We start from the raw sequence: 24,618 nt of genomic DNA, 5'->3' as shown, positions 1-24,618 counted from the left end.
GCCCTCACGCTCTGATCCCAGTTCATCTGTACGCCCTTATCTTTCTATACTCTGACTTTGTGGTCCAGTCTTACTGATCATCTTTCAGGCCCTCTGAGGCTATCATCTTTAGGTTAGGATGCATGTACGTTAGGGCGGTATACATTTGATCCAGTTAGGAGGTGGGCAAAATATGAGTACCCCTGCTCTAGTCTGCCATATTCTCTTACTTCCAGGTCTTCGTCCATGGTGTATCTTCTGTCTGCTTGAAACACCTTCACCCTTGTTTGGCAAAGTCCTACTAATCTTAAGATCTCACTTGAAACCTCACTTCTTCCTAGAAGCCTCGTCTGAACCTCCAAAGTGTGAGGTTACTCAGCCTCCCCCATATCCTCTCCTGACACCCTGTTCTTGTCCGTGAGGCATACTCACAGTCTGTATCATGATCACCTCTTTTCTGATGGGCACTGCAAAGCTTCGGTGCGTAACCCAATACCTGGCTCAGAAGCAGGCTTGATAAATGTTGACAGAATATTAAAAAAGGGAACATTTATTAATTTTTAAAAAGTTTTATTTGCTTCATTAACCCAGTTTCTAATAATGTCACACATGGTTTTTTGTCTGTTTAAAATCTGAAGATTTAAACTGAGCTATAACTGAAAACAATGCATTATAAAGTTTAATTGGGTTTATAATAACATTTCATAACTCTAACAACATAAAAAGTAGAAAAATTGTTTTGGGCTGATATTTGAAAAACCTCTCTAGACTGTGTTTTGTACAATAGTCGTATAAAATTATGTAGCAATTGACACTTTCAGCAGGTTGATCCTAAGAAGGAGATTTATCTAAAGCCAGACTCCTTCATTTCATTATCAGTCTGGCTCAGGTCCTTTATTCGTATTAAGTGTATCATCCCATGTATCCTTTAGCCTGTGGCTTCTTAACTACCTATCCTCAAGTCTGTGCCAGATAAACAGCAAAGTTAAAAGAAAAGTTACTATGATGTCAGTTGTTTTTTTTTTAATTGCTCTTTGTGGTGATGTTTTTCTTTTCCCAGACAGCATAGCTTTTCCCCATTCCTCCCTCAGTTTTCAGGGAGGGCTTTTTCTCATTAAGGTCAGTGTGTTTTGCCTTCTCAGAATGTCAGCTTCACCCAAGTGAAAAAGAAACAGTTTAGCATTGTTTGCCATTTGGAACTCTCACTGTCTCCCTTTGCTATATGCAAAAAGAGATTATGATGCCATGATATATAAATACAATAAACACTTCTTGTTCACTACTTATGGAAGACATTTATGGAACTCCTTAATTTTAAATAGTTTATTTTCTTCATCTTTTAAAATTTAGTTCTGTCCACACTTTGTGCTTTAATCTTTTGCTGTAATCTTTAATGCTAACCTTATCTAGAATCCTATACCAAATGCTAAATGTAGCATTCTAGTACATCCTTCTCCTCTCTCCTAACTTAACTCTGTGGCCCTGGGGAGAAATTCATTTTGTAAATAACCTCAGTTGTAGCCAAATCTCATATGGATTTTTTTAAGATTTTATTTATTTATTTGCCAGAGATGAGAGAGAGAGAGAGAGCACAAGCAGGGGGAGCGGCAGGCAGAGGGAGAAGCAGGCTCCCCGCTGAGCAAGGAGCCTGAAGCGGGACTCCATCCCAGGACCCTGGGATCATGACCTGAGCCAAAGGCGGACACTTAACTGACTGAGCCACTCAGGCATCCCATCATATGGATTTTTTTTTTTTTTAAACCAATGTGATTTGTGTAATTTTCTTACTTGTTCCTGTGATTCTGATGACATAAAAACTATTACATGGAAGAGTCAGGGAAGATGAGGTTATTATTGCAGTATATTAAACTACTAGGTGATATATATCTATATGTATATATATTTTTTTTTTTTCAAAATCCTTTTTATTTCTTTTAAAGTACAGTTGCCCTAAGTTTAGTGCTGACATACTCCGTAGTAAGGTTGAAAAATCTGAACCACCTTTTCATCCTCGAGCTGGCACATTGTCTGAATGCCCTCTTACCCTGAGGTTTCCAGAAGGATGGGATGATAATTTGCTTCTTTGCTGAGCCTGTGGCTTAGGTCCATTTAAGTTCACAAATATGATGATAGAGAATGCTTAAATATGCTGTAAATCATTTTGGAAAATTTATATAGTGATTAATTATTTTGGTACAGCCTAATGTAGGTACCAAAGTGATTACCATTTACTATGTTAGAAATCTGGAAAAATGACGGATAATCCTTTACTGTAATGATGAAATAAGTGATAATATATGAGAAAAGAAGAAGAGATTAACCAGTGTCTTTTTTTTTTGTCTCCCATGTGCTCTTTCTCACAGGTACAACTTGGCCAAGTAGAAATCAAATGCCCTATCACAGAATGTTTTGAATTCCTGGAAGAAAGAACGATTGTCTTTAACTTAACCCATGAAGATTCCATCAAATATAAGTACTTCTTGGAACTTGGCCGTATTGATTCCAGCACCAAGCCATGTCCTCAGTGCAAGCACTTTACAACCTTCAAGAAAAAAGGACATATCCCCACCCCTTCCAGATCAGAAAGCAAATACAAAGTAAGCATGTTCACCAGAGTTGTGGGTTAGATGTCACATGATGCCAAATTAGGCCAACTTGTGGTGGGCATTAAGTGGGCTTCCTTCCCTTACCGAAGTCTAAGGTGGGTATATATTGGCTGTGATTCTGAAAATAACGTGGTTTGGGGAGGCTGATGATAAGAAAGCACGATTGAGGATTTAACTAAAGTTTTTCTTTGACTTTAACCATGTTTAAAATTCATTTAGTAGCCTAATTGGATGACTAATCTTTTAAAGTAATTGTCCCTGCTATTACTAAATATTAAGTAAATACTAATCTTTTTTTTTTTTTTTTTTTTTTTTTTTAGTGTAAGCTTGTCTTTTTGGTGGGCCCAAAATGAATCTCCTCTGGCTCTGTCTATAATAAATGAAAATAGTATAAAATGCTATTCATTCATGTATTTAGCAGGTCCAAAATGCCAGTATAAGCTAGACCGTATGCTAAATTTGGGGGATACAGAAGCAACTGTGACATCGTCCTTGCTCCAAAAATGTCTAATGAAGGTGAGAGAGACATATGTTCTAAAATGACAGTTCAATATGATTAGTCAAAAAAACAAAACAAACAAAAACGAGAACCCCAATACACTTGTGCTTTGAGAACATGGATGGAGGAGAAGAGGCTAGGATGTGAGGACAGACTTCTTGGAGAAGACGCAGTTCTCCAGGCAGATAAAGAGGTAAACATTGGAGGACACGCCCGAGCAAGGACTGAAGGAATGAGTCCATGCGCAGGCCCCGAGGCTGGGGCAGGCACGCTGGAAACAAACGCTTGCTGGGGCTGGTGGGGAGGGAGCCAGGGAGAGGCAGCCGGGCCGGTATTTAAAAGTAGATCCTGTAGAGTCTTACACTGTGTTCTGAAGTTTGAATTTAATTCTGTAGGCATTACGGAGAGATCATTCTGGCAGCATTAGTAGAGGATGTCACTGGAGGGCAAGACTGAAGTCCGGGCCGTGAGGTGTGGGAGCTACTCCCTGATTCACAGCGTCGGCTGTCCATCCCCATCACCTAGGCGTCTTTTAGACTGCCAGTGCCCCGGGCCGCCCCTCAACAACACTCCAGCACAGTTCTGAGCCTCCCCGGGTGTTGCTAGCGTGCAGTGCAGCTGGGAACCTGTGCGGTAAATGACGCGGGAAGATGCTGAGACCAGTGGCAGTAGTTTCTCACCCTTGTCATTACAGCAAAATATAATATAATATAGTAATATAATAATAAGGTAAGGCTTTGCCCACGTTCTGGTCTTGGAAGCAGCCGTGGCTATGGTATTCATTCTGTAACTGTGAGGGACTGTGGTTTAGCAAGGACTTCCCTCTGTGGGTTGCAGTGATGAGCTACAGTGGGTTACTCAAAGCCTCTTAATGAGCAACTGGGCTTTGAAAATCGCTTGGCTCTCACAGTTAATTCTTTTATTTACTATTTTTGTGAAGGCTAGGCTCGTAACTAGCAGGAAACCCCCCGCCCCCTTTTTTTTTCCTTCTCCAAAAAGTACATTTTTGAGGTTGCAAAACTGTATAACTAAAATAATACACTCACAGTGATTTTGAATACTGACTTAATAGCAAGAGCAGACTTTTATTTGACTCTGTATATTTCTTAGGTTTAGTTATTTTTATTCCAATTTTATGTTGTTGATGTGATCAGAAATTACTAGTTTTAGTTTTAGAAGAAATTACTTCTTATCTCATAACAGCGTATTTTATTTTTTCTAAATTATGTTTGGAATCATATATATATAAATACATTTTTATATAACTTATTTGTTTATAAAATATATGTATTGATACAATTAATACATATTTATAAAATATATATATAAACTCAGACTGTACTATTTTGGAATTTTGGTAATTAAAACATGTATGCATAATTGAGTCAAAATGGAAAACATTCAAAAATATATTGTTCTTATGAAATGGGTTAGAGGTGTAATTTAAGGTGCAATTATAGCTATAGTAAAATTTTATAAATCCCATTTCATCCCAAGTCACCAAATTATTTGGTGATGAGCATTATTTATCCGAATGCACATGTATTGAGAGGGAAATATGTAAAAATTGAAAAATATAAGATCCTATATTTGTATAATTTTGAGTGAACCAAGTGCATCCTGATAACATTTCCCAATGTGGGGCTTCCTCCAATGTCCATCAGTTGGGTTGTAAGTAAGAAGAGACGTAGGGGGCAAATGGATCAAGACCTCAAACCTAGTAAGCTCAGTTTTTTATTTCTGATGAGCAAAGGAGAAGGATATTTGCTTTAGGGACAGGAGAAATTCAACACAAAATAAACACTGTTGATCATAAACAGTGGAAATCCTTGGTAATGGGTAAGGGATGAAAATCTCAATAAATATAAAGTAAAACTATTAAACAACTTTCAAGAAAAATATAGCTACCACAAAATTTGGGGATGCTTACTGTTATTACTCATCTTTACTCTTGTAGAAGAGAAGATCTCTAACAGAAAAGATAATCCCCCCATTTTATACAGTACAAAGTTCTAGGGATAATTCACACAATTCCTGAAGCAAAGATTTTTACTATTTAATATAACGTTTATATAGCATTTTTCATCATTAAACTGTAAGTTCTTATGTTAACATTAACTACTTGATTTACGTGCCCATACCTGTCTGGATATTATGAATAAGGAGAGCTTGGACAAAGATGCTTCAGCAAACCAACTGTGACTTTCATGATTATAGTATAGCACCCTACACTGAGACTATTATCTTTGTTCTTTGTGGTAAATCAATGGCTATTTTTTAGGTTTGCTCTGTTTTTAAAAATTCTGTTTCCCCAATAACAGATCCACTTCCAAATGGTGTAGTTCATCATAACTTTAAGAGTATTGAATTCAAGTACTTGAATGTAGTGAACTGAGTCATAACACAACAGAAACAAAAAAAAAAGATTACTACTAATGTCTTACATGTCTGAGCAATTTAAAATCTCTTTATAATATTGTTTACAGCCTACAATGGATTTTGTATCAATTGGTGAAACCCTTGTAATGTATATTTCAATATTACTCTTTCTGTGTCATTGAATTATAATGTTGTGATCCAAGATGTCACTCCTTGAACATTTATTATGATTTCTGTCAATTCAGAAGCACTTAAATAGAAGGTTAAAATTGCTTGGAAATATCACAGCTACTTTATAGCAGGAAATACCTTTGGATACATCTCACATGAAATTTGAAATCTAAAATACCATATGTGGGGATTTCATTTAAATAGGTTTGTAAATACCACTTGTTAATTTTTTTAGTATTTTGCAAGGTAAACAAAATATATCAACAAGCAGGAAGAAGAACTCCTAGGTGCCAGTACATCCTTCCAAGCCCTCACTCAACATCTCCCTTCTGACAGAAGTTTGAGCACTCAGAGCTTTTCATTATGTCCAGAATTCCATTAAACTACTACTATATCAAATAGAATAAGTATACTCCTGAACGGAGAGATTTACATTGAGACAACCTTGCCTTTGTGCAAATCCAATCTTTCTCATTCATAATATTTGTCTTCTTGTTCCTGCAACTCTTGTCATGAGGCCAAAATATTTTACCACTCCATTTCTTCAATGTTAATTTCAAATCCAATTAAAAAAATCTAATCTCTAACTGAAACAGTTCCTAGAATGTATTAATGCAACTGCATATCAATACAGTGAACACATTAGCGATGGGAAAATGAAAATGCTGCAGTTGTGCTTTAATGACGCTCATGTGATGCCTGGTGACAGACATGTCCCCAGCACCTGAAGTTTTTCTCCATAGCAACTATCATCTGGGGTTTTATGGTGTTATCATGTGGTTATTTGCTTAAACTCTCTCCCACTGGTCTCTAGGAGGCCAAGTCCAGGCTTGCTGACTGCTGAGAAGCTGTGTCAAGCCCTGTGTCTGATAGACTGCACTCTCAAATTATATTTGTTGGAAGAACTAATAAATGGGCCAATGCATATATAATAATATGTACTGTAGTCAATGTGGGTAGAAAATGCTGAGAGCACTGGGAGAAAAAAGGACAGGAGAGACTGGAAAGACTTCAATAAGAATAAACTAAGCTTTGAAATGCTCAATTTGCCAAGCTGGAAAAGGTGGGTCAGAGCACTGGCTTCCAACTCTATTTAAACTCAGTCTGCCACATACAAGCTCTGCCCCTGTGAGTACAGTTTTCACATGTTTCACTGGGGTTAGTACCTGTCAGAAGGGCAGAGTAAGGATTAAACAGGGTCCCACATGTAAAGTGCTTAACACCATGTCTGACGCATCCTAAATGCTCAACACTTGCTAGAAATTATTATGTTTGCTCTCATTATTAGGCACGGGCCACAGAATGAGCAATCCTGGGTTACTGGGAAAGAGATAGAGGAGTCAAGAAGAAGACAGGTGGAATAAAAGACTGGGTGACTGATGGATGGTGGGAGCAAAGGAGGGATGATACTGACTCTGTCTTGAAGAAGAACAGGCTTGGGAAGTGAAAAACAAATTTGGTTTGAAATGTATTGATGATGTTAAGTTCGAAAACCCTTTGGGGCTTCAAAGAGATCTCTAAGAAGCGTGGATCTTATGAGGAGGGATCTGTTGGCAAGCATTAAGGCAGGGGAAGATGACTGAATTCACAGAAATGGATAAAACATGTTCTGAGAGGTAGAGAAGGTTATAGATTTTCCTGAAAAAGAGGAGAGAATTACAAATGATTAAATGTAGTCATTTTATGCCTAGGAGTTGTACTGAGGTAGGGGCAGTTCTTGGTTTCCTTCCTAGTTCCAGTGTAGACCAAGAAATTGTCCCCCTTTTCATACTGATTTGGACTAAGTTGAAGGGCATGCATAAATCAACGCAGGGAATGTGTTAGAGGTCATTTTCTTTATGGTTTCCTTGAGGCAAAACTAATATAAACCCCACTCTTCTTCCCACAGATAATAAACAGAACCTTGAAAATTCACCGAATGGTGTTTTGATTCATTGTAAGGTGAAAGAAAAAAACCAGTAAAATGTCCTGGGGAAACTCCCTCTGTGTTCTTACCTTATATAGTTAGCAGTCCTTTTTCCCTCTCTTTTAATTATTAAACCCTCTGGGTAGAAATCACATTTTATAAAACTGCAAATACATTATTTCCTTGTGTGGTAAAAGAACTTTTCTAAGGTCTTTATAATCAAATCAACGGGTGTGTTGTTCTTAATTAATGTACTTTAAAACGTGCTTAAGTGGAAGGCTGGAATTCTGGTAATACTCAATTTACCCTCTTCCTGTGTCTATTACTCAACCCGCTCTGACCTGTCCTGTACTCTAGAAAGTTGACTCTTTGAACTTCTTTTCCAGACTCCCTTACATCTCGATTCCTGTTTGGGTTCAGCCAACTGTTGCCATTGGCAGGAGACAAGAGGGCGGAAGGAGAAAGCAGTAGATACATTACCTCCTCACTACCTTCCTAATTCGGTACAAAGCTCTGGCAGTAGCTATGTCCCTCTAGGATTACCTCCCACTAGGTGGTCCCTCCCCCATATTTCTAATTCTCACTGGGTTGCAGAAACCTCTTTCTCCCTTTGTCTCCTTGGGCCTAAGAGTGACAGTGGCTTCCCACTATTTCTGCTTCGGGGACCCTGCCAATCCTTTGTTCAGATCCCAGCTGCACATCTTCAGTTGTGCCTCCAGCAAACAATTTTCATTTATATCAATCAATCAATATGCTTAAGCTTTCTTTTAGTAAAGATAATTTGAGAATTTTTTCCTGTGTGTGAAAATGTTCAACAGTTTCCTATGAAAGTGTGGCTAGCATGCTGCTTTGCTCTTTGGTTTTTCCCCCAACACCATCACTTTAAGTTGACAATATTTACAAACTGAGAATCAGATTGTGCATGAGCCCTGCAAGATCAGTTCATCCTATGACACACACTACTTTCTCTTGGCATTAATGCATCATTGATGTTAGGGGCTGTAGAAAACAAGTGTCACTTCTTAAATGATTATTGCTAGCATAGATTTGGGAAGGAGATAAAGATGAAGTTGTCTAGCCTGGTTTAAAGAAGCCAGCTTAAACAAAGGGTGTGTTATACATGCTAACTTTGAAAAAATGTGTAATACCCAGCTATGATGCAGATCTACCAAATTTTATTAGGATGCATTTTCTCTCTAGTTACTAATGAGGTGCTTTGCTAAAGTTGTTCTTTGTTTCCTTTATTGATGTATAAATTAGCCATAATATTTTATGGAGTCTTTACTTGAACTTCTAACAACAAAGACCAAATACTAGAATTCGTTTAGTATCTTAACCTACATCTGACGTTTAAAAAAAAAAACTACAATAATTGTAATAATCAAGGCTCATAGCTACCATAAATTGACCTACAATGGGATTGAAAACTGTTGGGGTTTTTTGCTTCACCACATCATCCCTTGGGTCTTCTGCACAAGAGACAAGCTCAAGAATCATTTCTCTCTGATGACATGCTGAAGAGTGGGTAAAAGTAAGCCAAGTCTGGTGCTCATTAGGAAATGGTCTGGAAGATGTTAGGGCAATGGATTTCTCACGTACCATGCTCTGCATTCCTACCTTGCCATATTTACCCTCTCAGATCTGTATGGGAACCTAATGCAACAGTCTACATGTGCATAAGTCCTCTCTACAAAATACCTGCAGGTGGCCATTCAGACACTGATTAAACACTTCCATTTTTAAGAAACTTTCTACTCGGAGAATCATTCCCTTCCATTTTGAAAGAATTCATTGTTATCTTCAGGCTGAGCTCTATCCCTTGCTTTCACCTGTTGGTCACAGTCAATACTCCCATTTCCTCAGGTACACTATATAATTAGATGGCCCTTCTGCTACTTAAGGTGGGTCATCTCTGTGAGATGTTAGCCTTACTGTGTTGTGTTCAGAAGAGATGTCTTGTTGAGAATGGGATGATGCCATACTGCTCTGGCTAGTGAGTTTGGACTACACAAATCAGGGCAGAATCTTCCAGTATCATTTATATTCATCTATGAAGAGATAGGTCCTCAGATAAGCAATAAATTCAGACAGATAGTTCTCTGGGCCTTGCTTTCTAGGTTTAAAGGAAGAGTCTATAAATGCTTAAAGGTGTTTCCAGGCAGCAGAAGCAAAATAGATTGGTATGAAACAAAAGGAGCCTGGAAACCAATATGAGGGATGTCGGTAAGGCTATTTATATGAATAACCACTACAGCTCCATATAGGTTATCTTGTGTGTTAACTGTTTTGGGGGTTTTTTGTTTGTTTGTTTGTTGTCCTCATTTGATCCCCGACCTTTAGGAAAGTTTCCCTTTCATTTTCTGGTTTAGTTTCAGCTATGCTGTGAGAAATTAAGGCAAAGGTCACTGGACCACATTTGGACTATGTTCAGGGAACAGTGCTTTATAAGCCTGCATGTTACTGGCACTATATTCAGGGAGATATCCCCAAGTAGGAGGGGACTAAGGGACTAATCTTAGGGACTAAGAATTGAGGCAAGAAGTCAAGCCTATGTTTTCCCATGTGGAGAACCTCCCTCCACTGCCACTCTTGCTTTAGGATTTGATCTGATAAGGGAGCAGATAGTGCTTCCTTGAAGGTATTCGAAGCCATGCATCAAAGACGACTTCTTCTCCTTTCTATGATACCCTATACTTCTTCCCAATCTTCTTGTCTTCAAGAAAGCCATCTTGAGTTGTTACAGAACTTTTTACAACCACAAGATTTCCCTATTATTTATATATTGATCAATTTCCTCAGAACCCAGCCTAGTCTGACAGCCATAAGTTTTATATGTTACATGTAAGAAGTTTCTGGACCACAGTGTATTTTGAGAGACACATCAAGAGTATAGGAATGTAAATATAAGACTAAGTGAACTCTGTTAATTGGACACTTCAGCAAGGCTCAGGACTGAAGCAGCTGAAATGACATCTCAGTTTGGGCCCCACGAGAACACTTGCTATCTCCCCAGTGCTCTAGGTGTTTTCAGGCCTCTGTGGAAGCTTAGGCTGGGCCCTCGGCATGGAAGTGTTACCCCATCACTGGCCCCAATGACATTCCACTCAGCCTTCAAGGCCACCTTCTCTCTGAACATTAGCCTTCCACTCTGCCCTAAAGCACCTTTCCCATTTGTCCCATTTGTCCAAACTTCTATTTTACCGGTAATTACATGGTTTCATAGCTCTCTGGGTTTGTATCTGCCTGTCTTCAATAAGTTCCTTGAGGATCAGTATTTTCATTCTTTTTTATGTGCCTAAAATCAGTACACTCAGTACTTGCTACTTGAGGTGCTCAATAAATATTCGTTGAATGGGCAAATGAATTGATGAATATGTTTCATTATTGCATATCTGTCTTACCCTGTAGTTCTAATAAGGCAAATTCTTCTTGGAAGACTGAGTTAACTCATATTTGCAATGCTGCATTTCAACATAGATATTGTCTGATATTTTAAGTTTGATAAGTAATGATTTCTTGATTTGTTTAAAATAATTATGTTTATAGGAGTGTATAGAATTTAGGCAAAAAAAAGACATTTCTGGGATCCTCTTTGGTTTGGAACTCTGTTTTTATTTTGTGGGTTATTTTTTTATTCGGCATGAACTGTCAAGAGAAAATACCATTTGCTTAGGGCAAGTCGGTGGGTTTAACTTGTCATCTGAGTGTCACGGTAGCCCAGATTTCTGGAAAAACTAAAAGAATTCAGAAGTTTAAAATGTAATACAAAGGTTTTTTTAATCTTTCATGGATTCTGGGACAAGTTAATCAAGATTCTTAACTCTGATAACTTTATTCTTGAAACACTCGCAGCCCTGTCTCTTGTAGAAGACTTTGACCGTGATAATGATGCTCAGTAAAATGTCACGTAGATAAAATACTTAGTAAACATCATCTGGTAATCTAAGAAGTAAGGATACCATCTCAGCCATTGGTCATAAATTAGATATGTTGGTTTTTCTTGGAATTCATTTAGTGTTAGCCAATATGTAGTACGTGCTGTGTGCAAAACAATTCATTTTACAAGTAACTTTGAGGGCCTACCATAAGCCAGAAGTTCCGCGCTACTTATCTCAGGAAACACGGGATACCTGAGACAGCTTTTGTAACTCAGTGAGCTTGTAGCCTGTTAAAGAGATTAGACATCTACATGTTGAATGTGAGCTCTCTAAGATACTGAATCTGTTTGGGAAGAGAGGGAAGACATCTCGAAGCAAGTAGCATTTGATCGGGATAAGATTTCAATGGACAGATTGTGTTAATTGGACTTTCTCCAATTACAAAAGGCAGAGATGTACTTTCTCTCAAGCTACCTCAGTTTCTGAGCTTTACTGCGAGTCTCCACAGGAAGAAGGAAGGGCAGGACAGCAGCCTCAGCCACCACCGAGGCAGGCCCCACGGAGAACTGGTCACTGGCTCTAGTAGCATGAGAGCCCCTCTTTTGTGTCTCTAGATGTGAATGTCAGTTGTTCCCTTCTCTTGTGATCTGCACTATGGTCACTCAGCTTTTCTTGTCTTTGTCTCCACAACAAAGATAAAGTGTACGTGTATCCCCATTTCACGCCTCAAGAGAAGAAAATCTGTCTTGCCTCATCTCTGTTCAACAATGAGCACCCTAGTGCACAAAGCTCATGCCAGCCACCACGTAGGCTGCTTGCCAGCCAGAGGAGACATGCTTTTGCTTAGTGCCTCCTCCCTGGTGGAATCAGCTGTGGCCGGGGAGACGGGGTCACATGGTAAAGAGCAGACCTTCTCAAACTTTAGCATGCATATGAATCACCAGGAGACCTTGTGAGAATGCAGAGTCTGATTCAGGAGGTGTGGGCTGTGACATGATTTTTTTTGTTTCCAGCGAACTCCCAGGTGATGCCAATGTTGGTGCTCCTCGGAGCACACTTTGAGTAACAAGCACAGAACACAGTGACCTCTGTGTGACTCTAATTACTCAGAAGGCGGGCAATCTGTGTGGGAGGTCTGTGGTTGTGAGATGGCGTTTCATGTGAAGGAATAAGTATTGAAAAAGGAGTGGAGGAAGGTGCAGCATTGATGCCCGTATGTGTTTTTATATAAGGCCAATTTTGAATATGGTTAAGGCCACAATGGAATAAGGCATCTTCAGACCAGAAAGTTAGAATTTAGACCATTCAGAACAATAGGGTTGTTGGGGTTGCCTATTAGTCCTTTTATTATCTTAGTCCAGAGCAAAGCAATAGTTATTTTAATGTTTTCAGTGGGAGACAGTAAGCAGTTGGGTCTGAATTTAAATTATTCATCTTCACGTGAGAGCTTGCAGCAAAACTTTTTTCACAGTTTGCCACGGAGTCCGGGTTGTTGGTGAAGATTGGCAGTAGGATCTGCTGTGGGACTTCGCTGTTTATTGCACAAAGTTGGGAGCCAGAGTCACTGGTATAGACACCTAAGTATCAGATTCCTTATCATTCTGGTCTGTTAGGACAATCACACATTTCTAACGTCTTCCTTAGGGATCCATAGGGGTGATAGTCTAGCACTTGGTCACAAGGATCCTTAAACCATTGTGATGTCCAGTACCCACAGTTAATCCCAGTGTCAAAGTGCTCTTTCATTCACTCTTCTATCCACTTCAAAAATACAATCTGACTGACTGATTGAAAACCAAAGAGGTTTTTTTTCTTATTTGACAGTGCTAGAGGTCAGTGACTTAGAACTACTAATAATGTTGAATAGAAAAGAACTTAGTTAAATATTCAAGCCCTTCTGAGATAATGGCAGGTGCGTGAGGAAAAGCAAGTCTTTCTGACTTCTTCCCCATTTCACTCATTACATCCGAAAATTACATTCACAGAGGCCCCATGTGGCATTTACATTTATTACTCATTGTTTGAGGACATGGGGGAATGGTCATTTTATATTCTTTTATTATCTGGAGTTTACCCACTTCAACTCATTGTTCTTACTTTAAAATAACTTATTTTAACTTTAATGACCAGAGAAGGCAAAAATGTTGATTTTAAATGACCAACTAGTAACATGCCTCTTTTTTTTTTTTTTTTTTACCCAAGAGTCTCCTAGTTTATGTAAGTAAAATTTTGTAAAGGGTTTTCAAAATTCACCGTATGTTGGTAGTCATATAGAATTCTGATTTACTGAGTAGCTTAACCACATGACCTCTGACTTCTACATTTTGGTTTTCAATTGCCAAAGAAAGAATACTCTTTAGTGTGAGGGCGGGTTTGGCAAAGTGAAAAGAATGATGGCTTTGGAGCCAGACAAACTTATGTTTAAATTGCTTCTTAACACAAGCTTGCTGTGTCACTTTGGGCAAGTTATTTAACCTCTGTGAGTCTTAGTTTTCTTATCTGTAAACTTGTGATTGTACCTACTTTGTAGCATTATTTTGTGGGTAAAAATAAATACTGCATGTCATGCAGCAGTCTAACTATTGCAGATGACAGAATTTCAATAAATAAATAGGCATGATGTCTAAAATTTTATGACAAAATACTATTTTGTTTTGATATAAATTAAAAGCAAAAGTACTTTTGTTACTTCATATTTACATAGGAAGAACATTACTTATTCTTGATGTTAGTGAGAACTGCCCTGCTTTGAGTGGTAAACATAAGAGCTGTGATTATAATTGCTCCTTGGTTAACCTGTATATTGGAAACTTTGTTGTCAAAAAAGGGTTTTCTGAAAAAGTAAGTAGTGATATTGTCAACAGTTTACCAAAAGAAATTCTAACTAATCTTCAAAGTGTAGTCAGTAAATTCATTCATGCTGCGTGAAATAATATACAGGAGCACAGAGAAGAGTACTTATCAGTGTTGTTCATAGTGAGACATTTTATTCATTCGCTTTAATCAAACAGGGCCGAGAAAGTCAAATTATGCCCATATGTTCTTAGAGAGTGAAGACCAGAAATCCTGTATGAGAATGGGATACTTCACTGTCATTCAAAATAAAGAAAGTCAGATAAAATGTCTTCCATGTCAAGTGGAAGACAGATATTTTCAATGAATGTAAACACACACTCTCACATAGTGAAAATATGAAGACGTCTTTTTGATGGTTTCCTAGGTACAGGCCACAGGCTCACCATACGAATATATGTATAATAGGATCTTTTGTATTGATTTTATAATTAACTTCCCTTAGGTTAATAGCAAATGAAGCATATCCTTTATTTAAAATGGTACTTCCTAGTAAATGCTGGTATATAGTTTATTTGCCAGTGTGTTTTTCATTTGATGGAGCATCTATGAGGCTTTGATTTTATAAAAGTGAATGAAGCCATTGGTAAGAAGAGCAATTGAAATGCCTCGGAAATTGGTTCAAGGGAAAGCTGGATTTAAGGGCAGCAGTCTGAATGTGTAGATTGGGGCATTGTGAACCTTCAGGTTTTACTCTGTGCTTCAATCTAGAAGATTTTCATAAGGCCAAAATGATTTCCAGAATGGCCCAGTGTTTCATTCCAGTATAGTGTACAAACGGCCTTTATCATCCATACCATCCATATCTTTCCTCCTTTAATAATGTAAGAGTCACATCTTCTTGTAGCTTAATCTTGTAGAGGGAGCAATATTTTAAATCTGGACAAATTACAGCCTTTTAGCTAATTTCCTCAAGCATCATCGTTCTTATCCTTTTAAATACTCTCAGTATGTCTACTAGTGCTTAATATTACTTTTCCTTATACAGATCCAGTGCCCCACTTGCCAATTCGTCTGGTGTTTTAAGTGCCACTCTCCTTGGCATGAAGGTGTTAACTGCAAGGAGTACAAAAAAGGGGACAAATTGTTGCGTCACTGGGCCAGCGAAATTGAGCATGGACAGAGAAATGCCCAGAAGTGTCCAAAGTGCAAGGTGAGATAACTAACCTTTACGAAAGACAAGAAACGTGTGCAACTGGATATCATTGAACAGTAATACTTACAATATTAAAATGAATTACGTGCATAACTTTCTTTTTTTAATTTATTTGAGAGAGAGAGCGCATGTGTGCAAGTTGGGGGAGGGACACAGGGAGAGGGAGAGAGAATCTCAAGCAGACTGACGGCTGAACGTGGAGCCTGGTCTGGGGCTTGATCTCATGACCTCGAGATCATGACCTGAGCCGAAATCAAGAGTCGGTCACTTAACCGACTGAGCCACCCAGGCACCCCAACATGCATGACTTTCTTAATGCAGATGTGGAGAAAAAGAATATTTGCTGCTTCATTTTAGAAAAGTAATTATATTACCTAACTAAATGGAAGATTTTATGTATAAACAATGTATATTCTTCTTATTTGCATTATACTTCAAAATATAAGAAGGCTACATATAATTACTGATTTTAAACTTCAGAGTTTTTATTTTCCATTTAAAAATGGGAATGTGTGTACAGGGAAAATCCAGCATGGAAATGATATAAAAGTATTATTTCTAGTGCCACATGCACTATAATCACTTCTCAATTAGGCAGGCTCTGAATCCTTGCAATCCTTTGCTTTTCTTTCCCTCTTTCATTGCTTATCACTTTAGGATTACAATAAGCTGATCATTTGCTTTTTATAAATCGTAGAAGCTAATAGTTGAAGTCAGGACTTGGGGATTTTATGAATCCCATTTTTCATTTTTCTCTTGATTATCATGCAGGAAATCAAGAGTTAACAGGCATTTGAGCTAAAATTTAGATGTTGAAAGTCAACCATGCAAACAGCCAGCGAAGACTCACCTACAGAGAAATCAGCAAGTAAATCCAGCCAGAAAACTATGGATTTGATACTTACAGGATAGAGATCTGTTGAAATTTGGAGTTTTTTTTTTCTCAAAGCTCACTTTAGAAAACTATATGTGTGTATATGCATATGTACACCCTACCGTATATGTTTTCCATTTTTTGCCAAATTAATCTTTAGAAATCATTCTGCAATTCCTTCCTGGAGACTTAGCACCAGATAAATAAAATTTCAGTTCTCAGAAAATGGTTAAAAATCAATCCTTGTAAGTCCAACTTGAAGTCGTAAAGTATATTCTGAAGCTTATTAATGAGCATAAATATAATGCACAGATTCACTGTATTAGGTTCACATACAAGTTTATACATATAGTAAGTAAAAGTATTGCCTGAAATAACATGTTGCATTCTTAGCGTTTGAAAAAAATTGTGAAATAGTTTTGATGACCTGGTTCTCTTAAAAGCGATGTCTAAAGAACTTTGAGCTAAAGCTTTCTTTGTTTTCCCTGTGGAAGGCAAATTCATCCACAATTATCCTTTTGATTTCAGGGTTGTTCCAGATCACTGCATCAATTGCTCAGTACATTTATTTTTCATCCATTGAAGAACAATGAGAAAATGAGGCCTTTTCCCCTTGCTCTTGCCTTTCCAGTTTATTCAAAGCTGCTACTCAGTTTCAACTAAATAAAGACCAGTAGGAATTTAGGAGTGCTGTTTAGTCATTCCATTTAGCACTTTATTTGAAAGTATACTTTATATTTCTCTGGAAAGCTGTGAAAACAATTACCAGTTAGCCTGGCTCCAAGACTGTATGCTGAATGAGCAATGCAGCATTATACATTGGGGAAATTCTGAATGAATGGAGGTAATACATAAAAACATACAGGGGTTACTGTAATCCTTCAATCCAACATTAAACGGATTCTGATATATAGAAAGAAAAAGCAGCCAACTGTAAGGAGTTTTCTGAATGCACTAACAACTTCCCACAGTTTTAACAAATACAGATAAACAGTTAAGAGAAAGCATACATGTTGGTTGCTTTTTGAAGTAATTGCTAAAATGTTGGGGCTTGAAAAGGAATTCACTTCAAATAGCTGAAAAGAAAGGAGCCAAGGAACCATGGAATCCGTTTACATGACTGGTGTGTAACAGAGAATCTACCTTCTGGTGAGATTCAGGTCCCATATAATTTATGTCAATTTAAGTCATATTTTAGGGCTTGTTTTGGATATAAATGGTTCAGTTTTCCTTTTCTTTTATGCGTAAGACTTTATATCTTTGCATTTTCTTAACTGTGATTTTGTTGTTGTTTTTGTTGTTGCTGTTGTTGGACCTTAAAATTACTTTCTCCCATGAAACATTTCTATTCTTATAACAGAAATCCATGAGGAGATATTCCTCAATGACTTAATGTTTGTCTTATACTCCAAGGCTTTGGTTTCATAAATAATCCTTTAAAATTTATAAATATAACATGTTGGAAAATAAATAAATATGAAGCAAGTTAAACTAAATGGCTATGCATGTATAGTAGAAATCAGTGTTGAACTAATAGAAGTGAAAATATGTACATTAAATGATTTCTTTTTGATTCTAAAAATAAATTAAAATAAAATTTATAAATAAAAAAATATATATATTCTACATAATGAATTGATGGTGTTCATCTTGAATATATCTTTTTTTCCCGATTTTGGATCTTTTAAAGCTTATATTTCTAAAGATAGAATCATTGGGTTAAAGGATATCAATGTTTTTAGTATTTGGTACCAATTTACTTTCTAAAAGATTGAAACAGTTTATAATACCACCAGAAAAACTTGAAGACATGTTTCTATGTAAGCATTTCTGATTACCATTTCAAGTATTTTTAAAATGCTATTTTAGTAGTTTAAAAATATTTTGTTCTTATATTTTGAATCTCCTTGTTTGCTTTTACATCAAATATAAATTCATGTACTTTTTAGTTTGTAATGCCCCTTTTGAGTTTTCTGTGCATATTCTTTGCCCATTTGTATGGATCAGGTCAGGGCATATTTTTTTTGTATCAGATTATATGAACTCTTTGTTTGAAAGTATTAACTTCTTTTCTGGCATTTTTCTCTCCTATCTTCTGTTACTTTCTTTTTATATCAATGATAGCTTGGGTTTTTGTTTTCGTTTTTCTTTTTTAACTTTTTTTTTTTTTTTTTTTACTGTGTGTATTTTAAAAATTTTTAGTTTGACCAAATATCATTCTTTTTGGGTGGATACACAAACACGTATCATACTTATACACATATTTTATATATTTACATACACTTTGTAAATATTTTGTTCCTAAGCTTAGAAAGTTATCTATCAACCAGAAGTTTGATAAAACAGCTCATTTTCTTCCCTTTCTTTTAACTATTTGATTTCTAAATAATTTTAACTCTTTAATCTAACCATAACTTATTTTGATGTTTACTATGCATTGAATACCTATTCTAATTTTTTCCAAATTAAGACAATCTAACCTAATTGTTTATTAAATAATTCTCCTCCTACCCATTGATTTGTCATTTTTCTCTAACCATATGTTAAATTAATATATATAAAAGTCTGTCTAAGACAAATACTGTATGATTTCACTCCATATATAGAATTTAAGAAACAAAACAGATGAACATAGGGGAAAGAAAAAAAAGAGAGAGGGAGGCAAACTATAAAACAGACTAACTATAGAGAATAAACTGAGGGGTGATGGAGGAGAGGTAGATGGAGGGGATGGGCTGTAGTAGTAAGGAGGGCCCTTGTGATCATTGGGTGTTGTGTGTAAGTGATGAATCACTAAATTCTACTCCTGAAACTAATATTACACTATATGTTAACTAACTAGAATTTAAATAAAAACTTGAAACATAAAAAAAAGTCTCTCTTCTAAACTCCCTAATCTTGCTGCTGCTAATTTTTCAAGAAAATTCTGTGATTATATTGGTGAGTGTTAAATGATTGGCTTTTGTAAAAGATATCCATCCAAACACATTTTGATAACCTATAAATTCCTTATTTTAGTTAGCATTCCAAATAAAAAACTTCGCTTATAAATGTCTCCCATAATGAGTTTTTATCATTTGCTCAAGTGGAAAGACCAGTTTAATATATGGTATAATATTATGTGGAGATTTGACTTATGCTGAGAAGTCAAAATTATTATTTATAGTTGAGTTTTGGCAGATGACCAGAATTAGTATTGAAATATTTTTCTTCCACAAGTGATTAAGATGCTTATTCATAGTGGGATTTTTTTTTTATAGTAAGGTAAAAATTTAGAAATGTTTCTGGAAGTTATTTATTTATAAGACATTTTTATAAAAAATTAATAGCAGCATAGTAAGATTAACTTTACCTAGCCATTTTTATTTAAATCTCATTGCTTCTTAATTCATACTATTCTCCACTTATGAGACACTACTTTTTACCTTTTTAAAAAAATATTTATTTATTTTAGAGAGAGAGTGTGTGTGCGAGTATGCATATGCATGTGCGCCACGGCAGGAGGAGGGGCAGAGGGAGAGGGAAGTCAAGCAGACTCCCCACAGAGTGGGGAGTCCGACCAGGGCTGAATCTCACAGCCCTGAGACCATGACCTGAGCCAAAATCAGGAATCAAACACAACCTACTGAGCCACCAAGGCAGCCCAGTGCTATATTTTATCTTAAATTTTTTTTTTTTTAAGATTTTATTTATTTGCGAGAGAGAGAACGAGAGACAGAGAGCATGAGAGGGAGGAGGGTCAGAGGGAGAAGCAGACTCCCTGCTGAGCAGGGAGCCCAACGTGGGACTCGATCCTGGGACTCCAGGATCATGACCTGAGCCGAGGGCAGTCGCTTAACCAACTGAGCCACCCAGGTGCCCTATTTTTTATCTTAAAAACATGTTTTCTGTCTTATATAAATTCTTAGCCTACAGAAAATATATGTTAATTTTAAAATGTCTTTCTTGAACATAGTTACTACAAAACTAAGTCTGGTTTATGATCATTTTTAGTTTAAATTTAAAGCAAGCAGGGGACATCAGTTTTGTTGAAGGTATTAAAATATTTGTTCAATTTCATGTAAAAATTCATTTTGAGACTATGTCTTACAGCACAGATTAGATATTAAATTCTGAGTTAATAAGAAAAAGAATTGCTAATCCAAAGAAAATGGAAAGTGAGATGCACACCTAAAAATTAAGAAACATAAGATAATACAAAACAAATGAGTAAGCACATTTTGTAGGCAATTTCACATATATACTTTAGATTTAAATTGTAATGAAGTTTTTTGGAAACAATATTGAGTCAAATGGTGCTGTTTGTATCATGGTGAAAACAAAAATTTACCATCTTAACCATTTTTAAGTGCAAATGGTGTTTTATTATGTTTTCATTTAAAAGTTCAAAATAGGGGCACCTGGGTGGCTCAGTTGGTTAAGCGACTGCCTTCGGCTCAGGTCATGATCCTGGAGTCCTGGGATCGAGTCCCGCATCGGGCTCCGTGCTCAGCAGGGAGTCTGCTTCTCCCTCTGACCCTCCCCCCTCTCATGCTCGCTCTACCTCATTCTCTCAAATAAATAAATAAAATCTTTAAAAAAAAATAATAAAATAAAATAAAATAAAAGTTCAAAATAGGGGTGCAGTCGTTAAGCGTCTGCCTTTGGCTCAGGTCATGATCCCAGGGTCTTGAGATCAAGCCCTGCATCGGGCTCCATGCTTGGTGGGAAACCCGCTTCTCCCTCTCCCACTCCCCCTGCTTGTGTTCCTGCTCTCGCTATCTCTCTCTGTCAAATAAATAAATAAAATCTTTAAAAAATAAAAATTAAAAAAAAGTTCAAAATATTTTAACTATTCTAAAGTGTATATCATTATGGTTCTATAGTGGTAGAGTAATATAGCACTAACTAAATTAAAAGCAAAAGACAAAGTAATCTATTTTATTGTTTCCTTTTTTCCAAAAAGTGGCTATGACATATATATCTTATTGCTGAACACATACTTTTTTTTTTTTTAAGATTTTATTTATTTATTTGACAAAGAGAGAGACAGTGAGAGAGGCAACACAAGCAGGGGGAATGGGAGAGGGAGAAGCAGGCCTCCCACTGAGCAGGGAGCCCGATGTGGGGCTCGATCCTGGGACTCCAGGATCATGACCTGAGCCAAAGGCAGACAATCAACGACTGAGCCACACAGGTGCCCCTGAACACATGCTTTTTAAAAAATCTGTTTATTTTAGGAAATTTTAAAATAAATATTTAATTTATTAAAAATTTGTTGTCAAGTGATAGCAAAACCCCAGCTGGATGTTTCTAAAGGCATGAATAATTGTAGATTTTAAAAGAAGAATTAGAAATCTCTAATATTGTCTAATATTTTAATAAGCTTCATTTTAGATAAAAACAGTTATGAAGCCTTCAAGAATGTGGATGAAAACTTTGCAAAAATGATTAATGATCTAATCTTCTGGTTATTCCCAAAAGGTTTAATATTAGTCAATTAGCGTTGTCTTAACCAGAGTTTGATTGTTAGCCATATCATGTTTTTCCTTTGTGAAGTGTTGACTTGTTAAAACTCCATTTTTCCAAAGGCCAGTTTTCTGCCTTCTGAGTATATTTTTTTAACAAATGTACTTTCTTTTTTTAAAAAATATTTTACTTATTTATTTGACAGAGAGAGACACAGCGAAAGAGGGAACACAAGCAGGGGGAGTGGGAGAGGGAGAAGCAGGCTTCCCGTGGAGAAAGGAGCTCAATGCGGGGCTCGATCCCAGGACCCTGGGACCATGACCTGAGCTGAAGGCAGACACTTAAGAGACTGAGCCACCCAGGCGCCCCACAAATGTACTTTTAAAAGAGAGGTGGACACACCTTTAGACCCTTTTACCCAATAATGTGTGGCAGGCCAGTTTAAAGCAAGCAAGAGGTTAAACAATTGTATAAAGAAAGAAGTATATATAAAGGAAGTGTTATCTCTTCAAAAATATTTCTGAAACAAATATTATACTATGTTAACATTATCACATGTGGATGGTGAATCCATGTATGCCTGTTACGTTATTAACTTTAATTTTTAAAATGTTTGGAATAGTTTGTGATTAAAAATAAGTGAAATCTAACAAGGGAATTGAAGGATGATAACATCATAGCTTTTTGAAGCCATTCAACCATCTCTATTTGCCTGCACAACCTCTAAGGATTTGGCTGTTACATATTTTTCCCTTCCTCGGGTAAAAGTTAAATGTTGCTCAGCATACTGGGCTTTCTAAACCAAAATTAGTGTTGATATTTCTCAAAATGGTCAGCTTTTTTTTTAAGATTTATTTACTTATTCGAGAGGGAGAGAGAGAGTGTGGGGGGTAGGGGCCTAGGGAGAATGACAAAGGGAATCCCAAGCACACGGAGAGATGACTCAAGAGTCAAGAGTCAGAAGCTTATTAACCCACTGAGCAACCCAGAAGCCCCGGTCACCTTTCTTTAATTTGGAAAATTGAAGAGGAATTCCTCAAACATCCCTCCCCCAAATTACCTTCTCACTTAATGTCAGATTAGAGAAATATTTAAATAAACATTTGTGTAATGTGGGAGCAAATCTAGTCACAAGTGACTAGATTACATGCAGCTGACCACCTTAATTTTCCTCTTGTGTAAATAATCTCACATCTCTGTTTAGGGCACTTTACAAGACATTGAATAAAGATAATTAACTGGGAAATTATATATTTTCATAGGCTAATATATAATGTGATTCACGATTAATGGGTAAATAAGTCATTTATTTTATTCCAGGGTCAACACACTCCCTATTTCTAGGTGACAGGACAGTCACTTTTCTTTTCTTTTTTCTTTTTTTTGAAGATTTTATTTATTTATTTGAGAGAGACAGAGAGAGAGAGAGCATGAGCTGGGAGGGCGGGGCGGGCAGAGAGAGAGGGAGAAGCAGGCTCCTACCTGAGCCGGGAACCCAACCTGGGGCTGGATCCTAGGACCTTGAGATCATGACCTGAGCTGAAGGCAGACACTTAACCCACTAAGCCACCCAGGCGCCTCGGTCACTTTTCTTTTTTTAAAAAGAAATGCCAAACTATTAACAGGGTGTGCTGCATTCTATGTGCCATCTGTATTTTATTCATAAAAATGCCTTGGTATCAGCACAGTTACAATAATATTAATAATACTGATATTTACTACATGTCAGTCTCCATTGTAGTTTTTTTTTTAATTTTATTTTATTATATTATGTTAATCACCATACATTACATCATTAGTTTTTGATGTCGTGTTCCATGATTCATTGTTTGTGCATAACACCCAGTGCTCCATGCAGAATGTGCCCTCTTTAATACCCATCACCAGGCTAACCCATCCTCCCACCCCCCTCCCCTGTAGAACCCTCAGTTTGTTTCTCAGAGTCCATAGTCTCTCATGGTTCGTCTCCCCCTCCGATTTCCCCCCCTTCATTTTTCCCTTCCTACTATCTTTTTTTTTAACATATAATGTATTATTTGTTTCAGAGGTACAGGTCTGTGATTCATCAGTCTTACACAGTTCACAGCGCTCAGCATAACACATACCCTCCCCAATGTCTATCACCCAACCACCCCATCCCTCCCACCCCTCACAATTCCAGCAACCCTCATTTTGTTTCCTGAGATTAAGAATTCCTCATATCAGTGAGATCATATGATACATTATCTTTCTCTGATTGACTTATTTTGCTTAGCATAATACCCTCCAGTTCCATCCACGTCGTTGCAAATGGCAAGATTTCATTCCTTTTGATGGCTGCATAATATTCCATTGTATATATATACCATGTCTTCTTTATCCATTCATCTGTTGATGGACATCTTGGCTCTTTCCATAGTTTGGCTATTGTGGACATTGCTCCTATAAACATCAGGGTGCACGTACCCCTTCAGATCACTACATTTGTATCTTTGGGGTAAATACCCAGTAGTGGCGATTGCTGGGTTGTACGGTAGCTCTATTTTCAACTTTTTGAGGAACCTCCACACTGTTTTCCAGAGTGGCTGCACCAGCTTGCATTCCCACCAACAGTGTAGGAGGGTTCCCCTTTCTCGGCATCCTCTCCAACATCTCTAGATTCCTGATTTGTTAATTTTAGCCATTCTGACTGGTGTGGTATCTCACTGAGGTTTTGATTTGGATTTCCCTGATGCCGAGGGATGTTGAGCACTTTTTCATGTGTCTGTTGGCCATTTGGATGTCTTCTTTGGAAAAATGTCTGTTCATGTCTTCTGCCCATTTCTTGATTGGATTATTTGTTCTTTGGGTGTTGAGTTTGATAAGTTCTTTATAGATTTTGGATACTAGC

General features: G+C 37.1%; 1 protein-coding gene across 1 annotated transcript in view; it reads left to right on the top strand.

Moving 5' to 3' along the window:
• Positions 1–24,618, top strand: part of RNF217 (ring finger protein 217) — a 144,527-nt gene that overhangs the window by 85,500 nt on the left and 34,409 nt on the right. The window contains exons 2-3 of the mRNA XM_032407948.1: positions 2,343–2,576; positions 15,260–15,424. Coding sequence (XP_032263839.1) covers positions 2,343–2,576; positions 15,260–15,424 — 399 coding nt within the window. The remainder of the gene's footprint in view (positions 1–2,342; positions 2,577–15,259; positions 15,425–24,618) is intronic.

This window comes from Phoca vitulina, unplaced genomic scaffold, assembly GCF_004348235.1.
Source record: "Phoca vitulina isolate PV1807 unplaced genomic scaffold, GSC_HSeal_1.0 scaffold9, whole genome shotgun sequence".
NCBI lineage: Eukaryota > Metazoa > Chordata > Mammalia > Carnivora > Phocidae > Phoca > Phoca vitulina.
The sequence above is the reverse complement of the archived record's forward strand: the minus strand, read 5'-3'. Positions and strand labels throughout refer to the sequence as shown.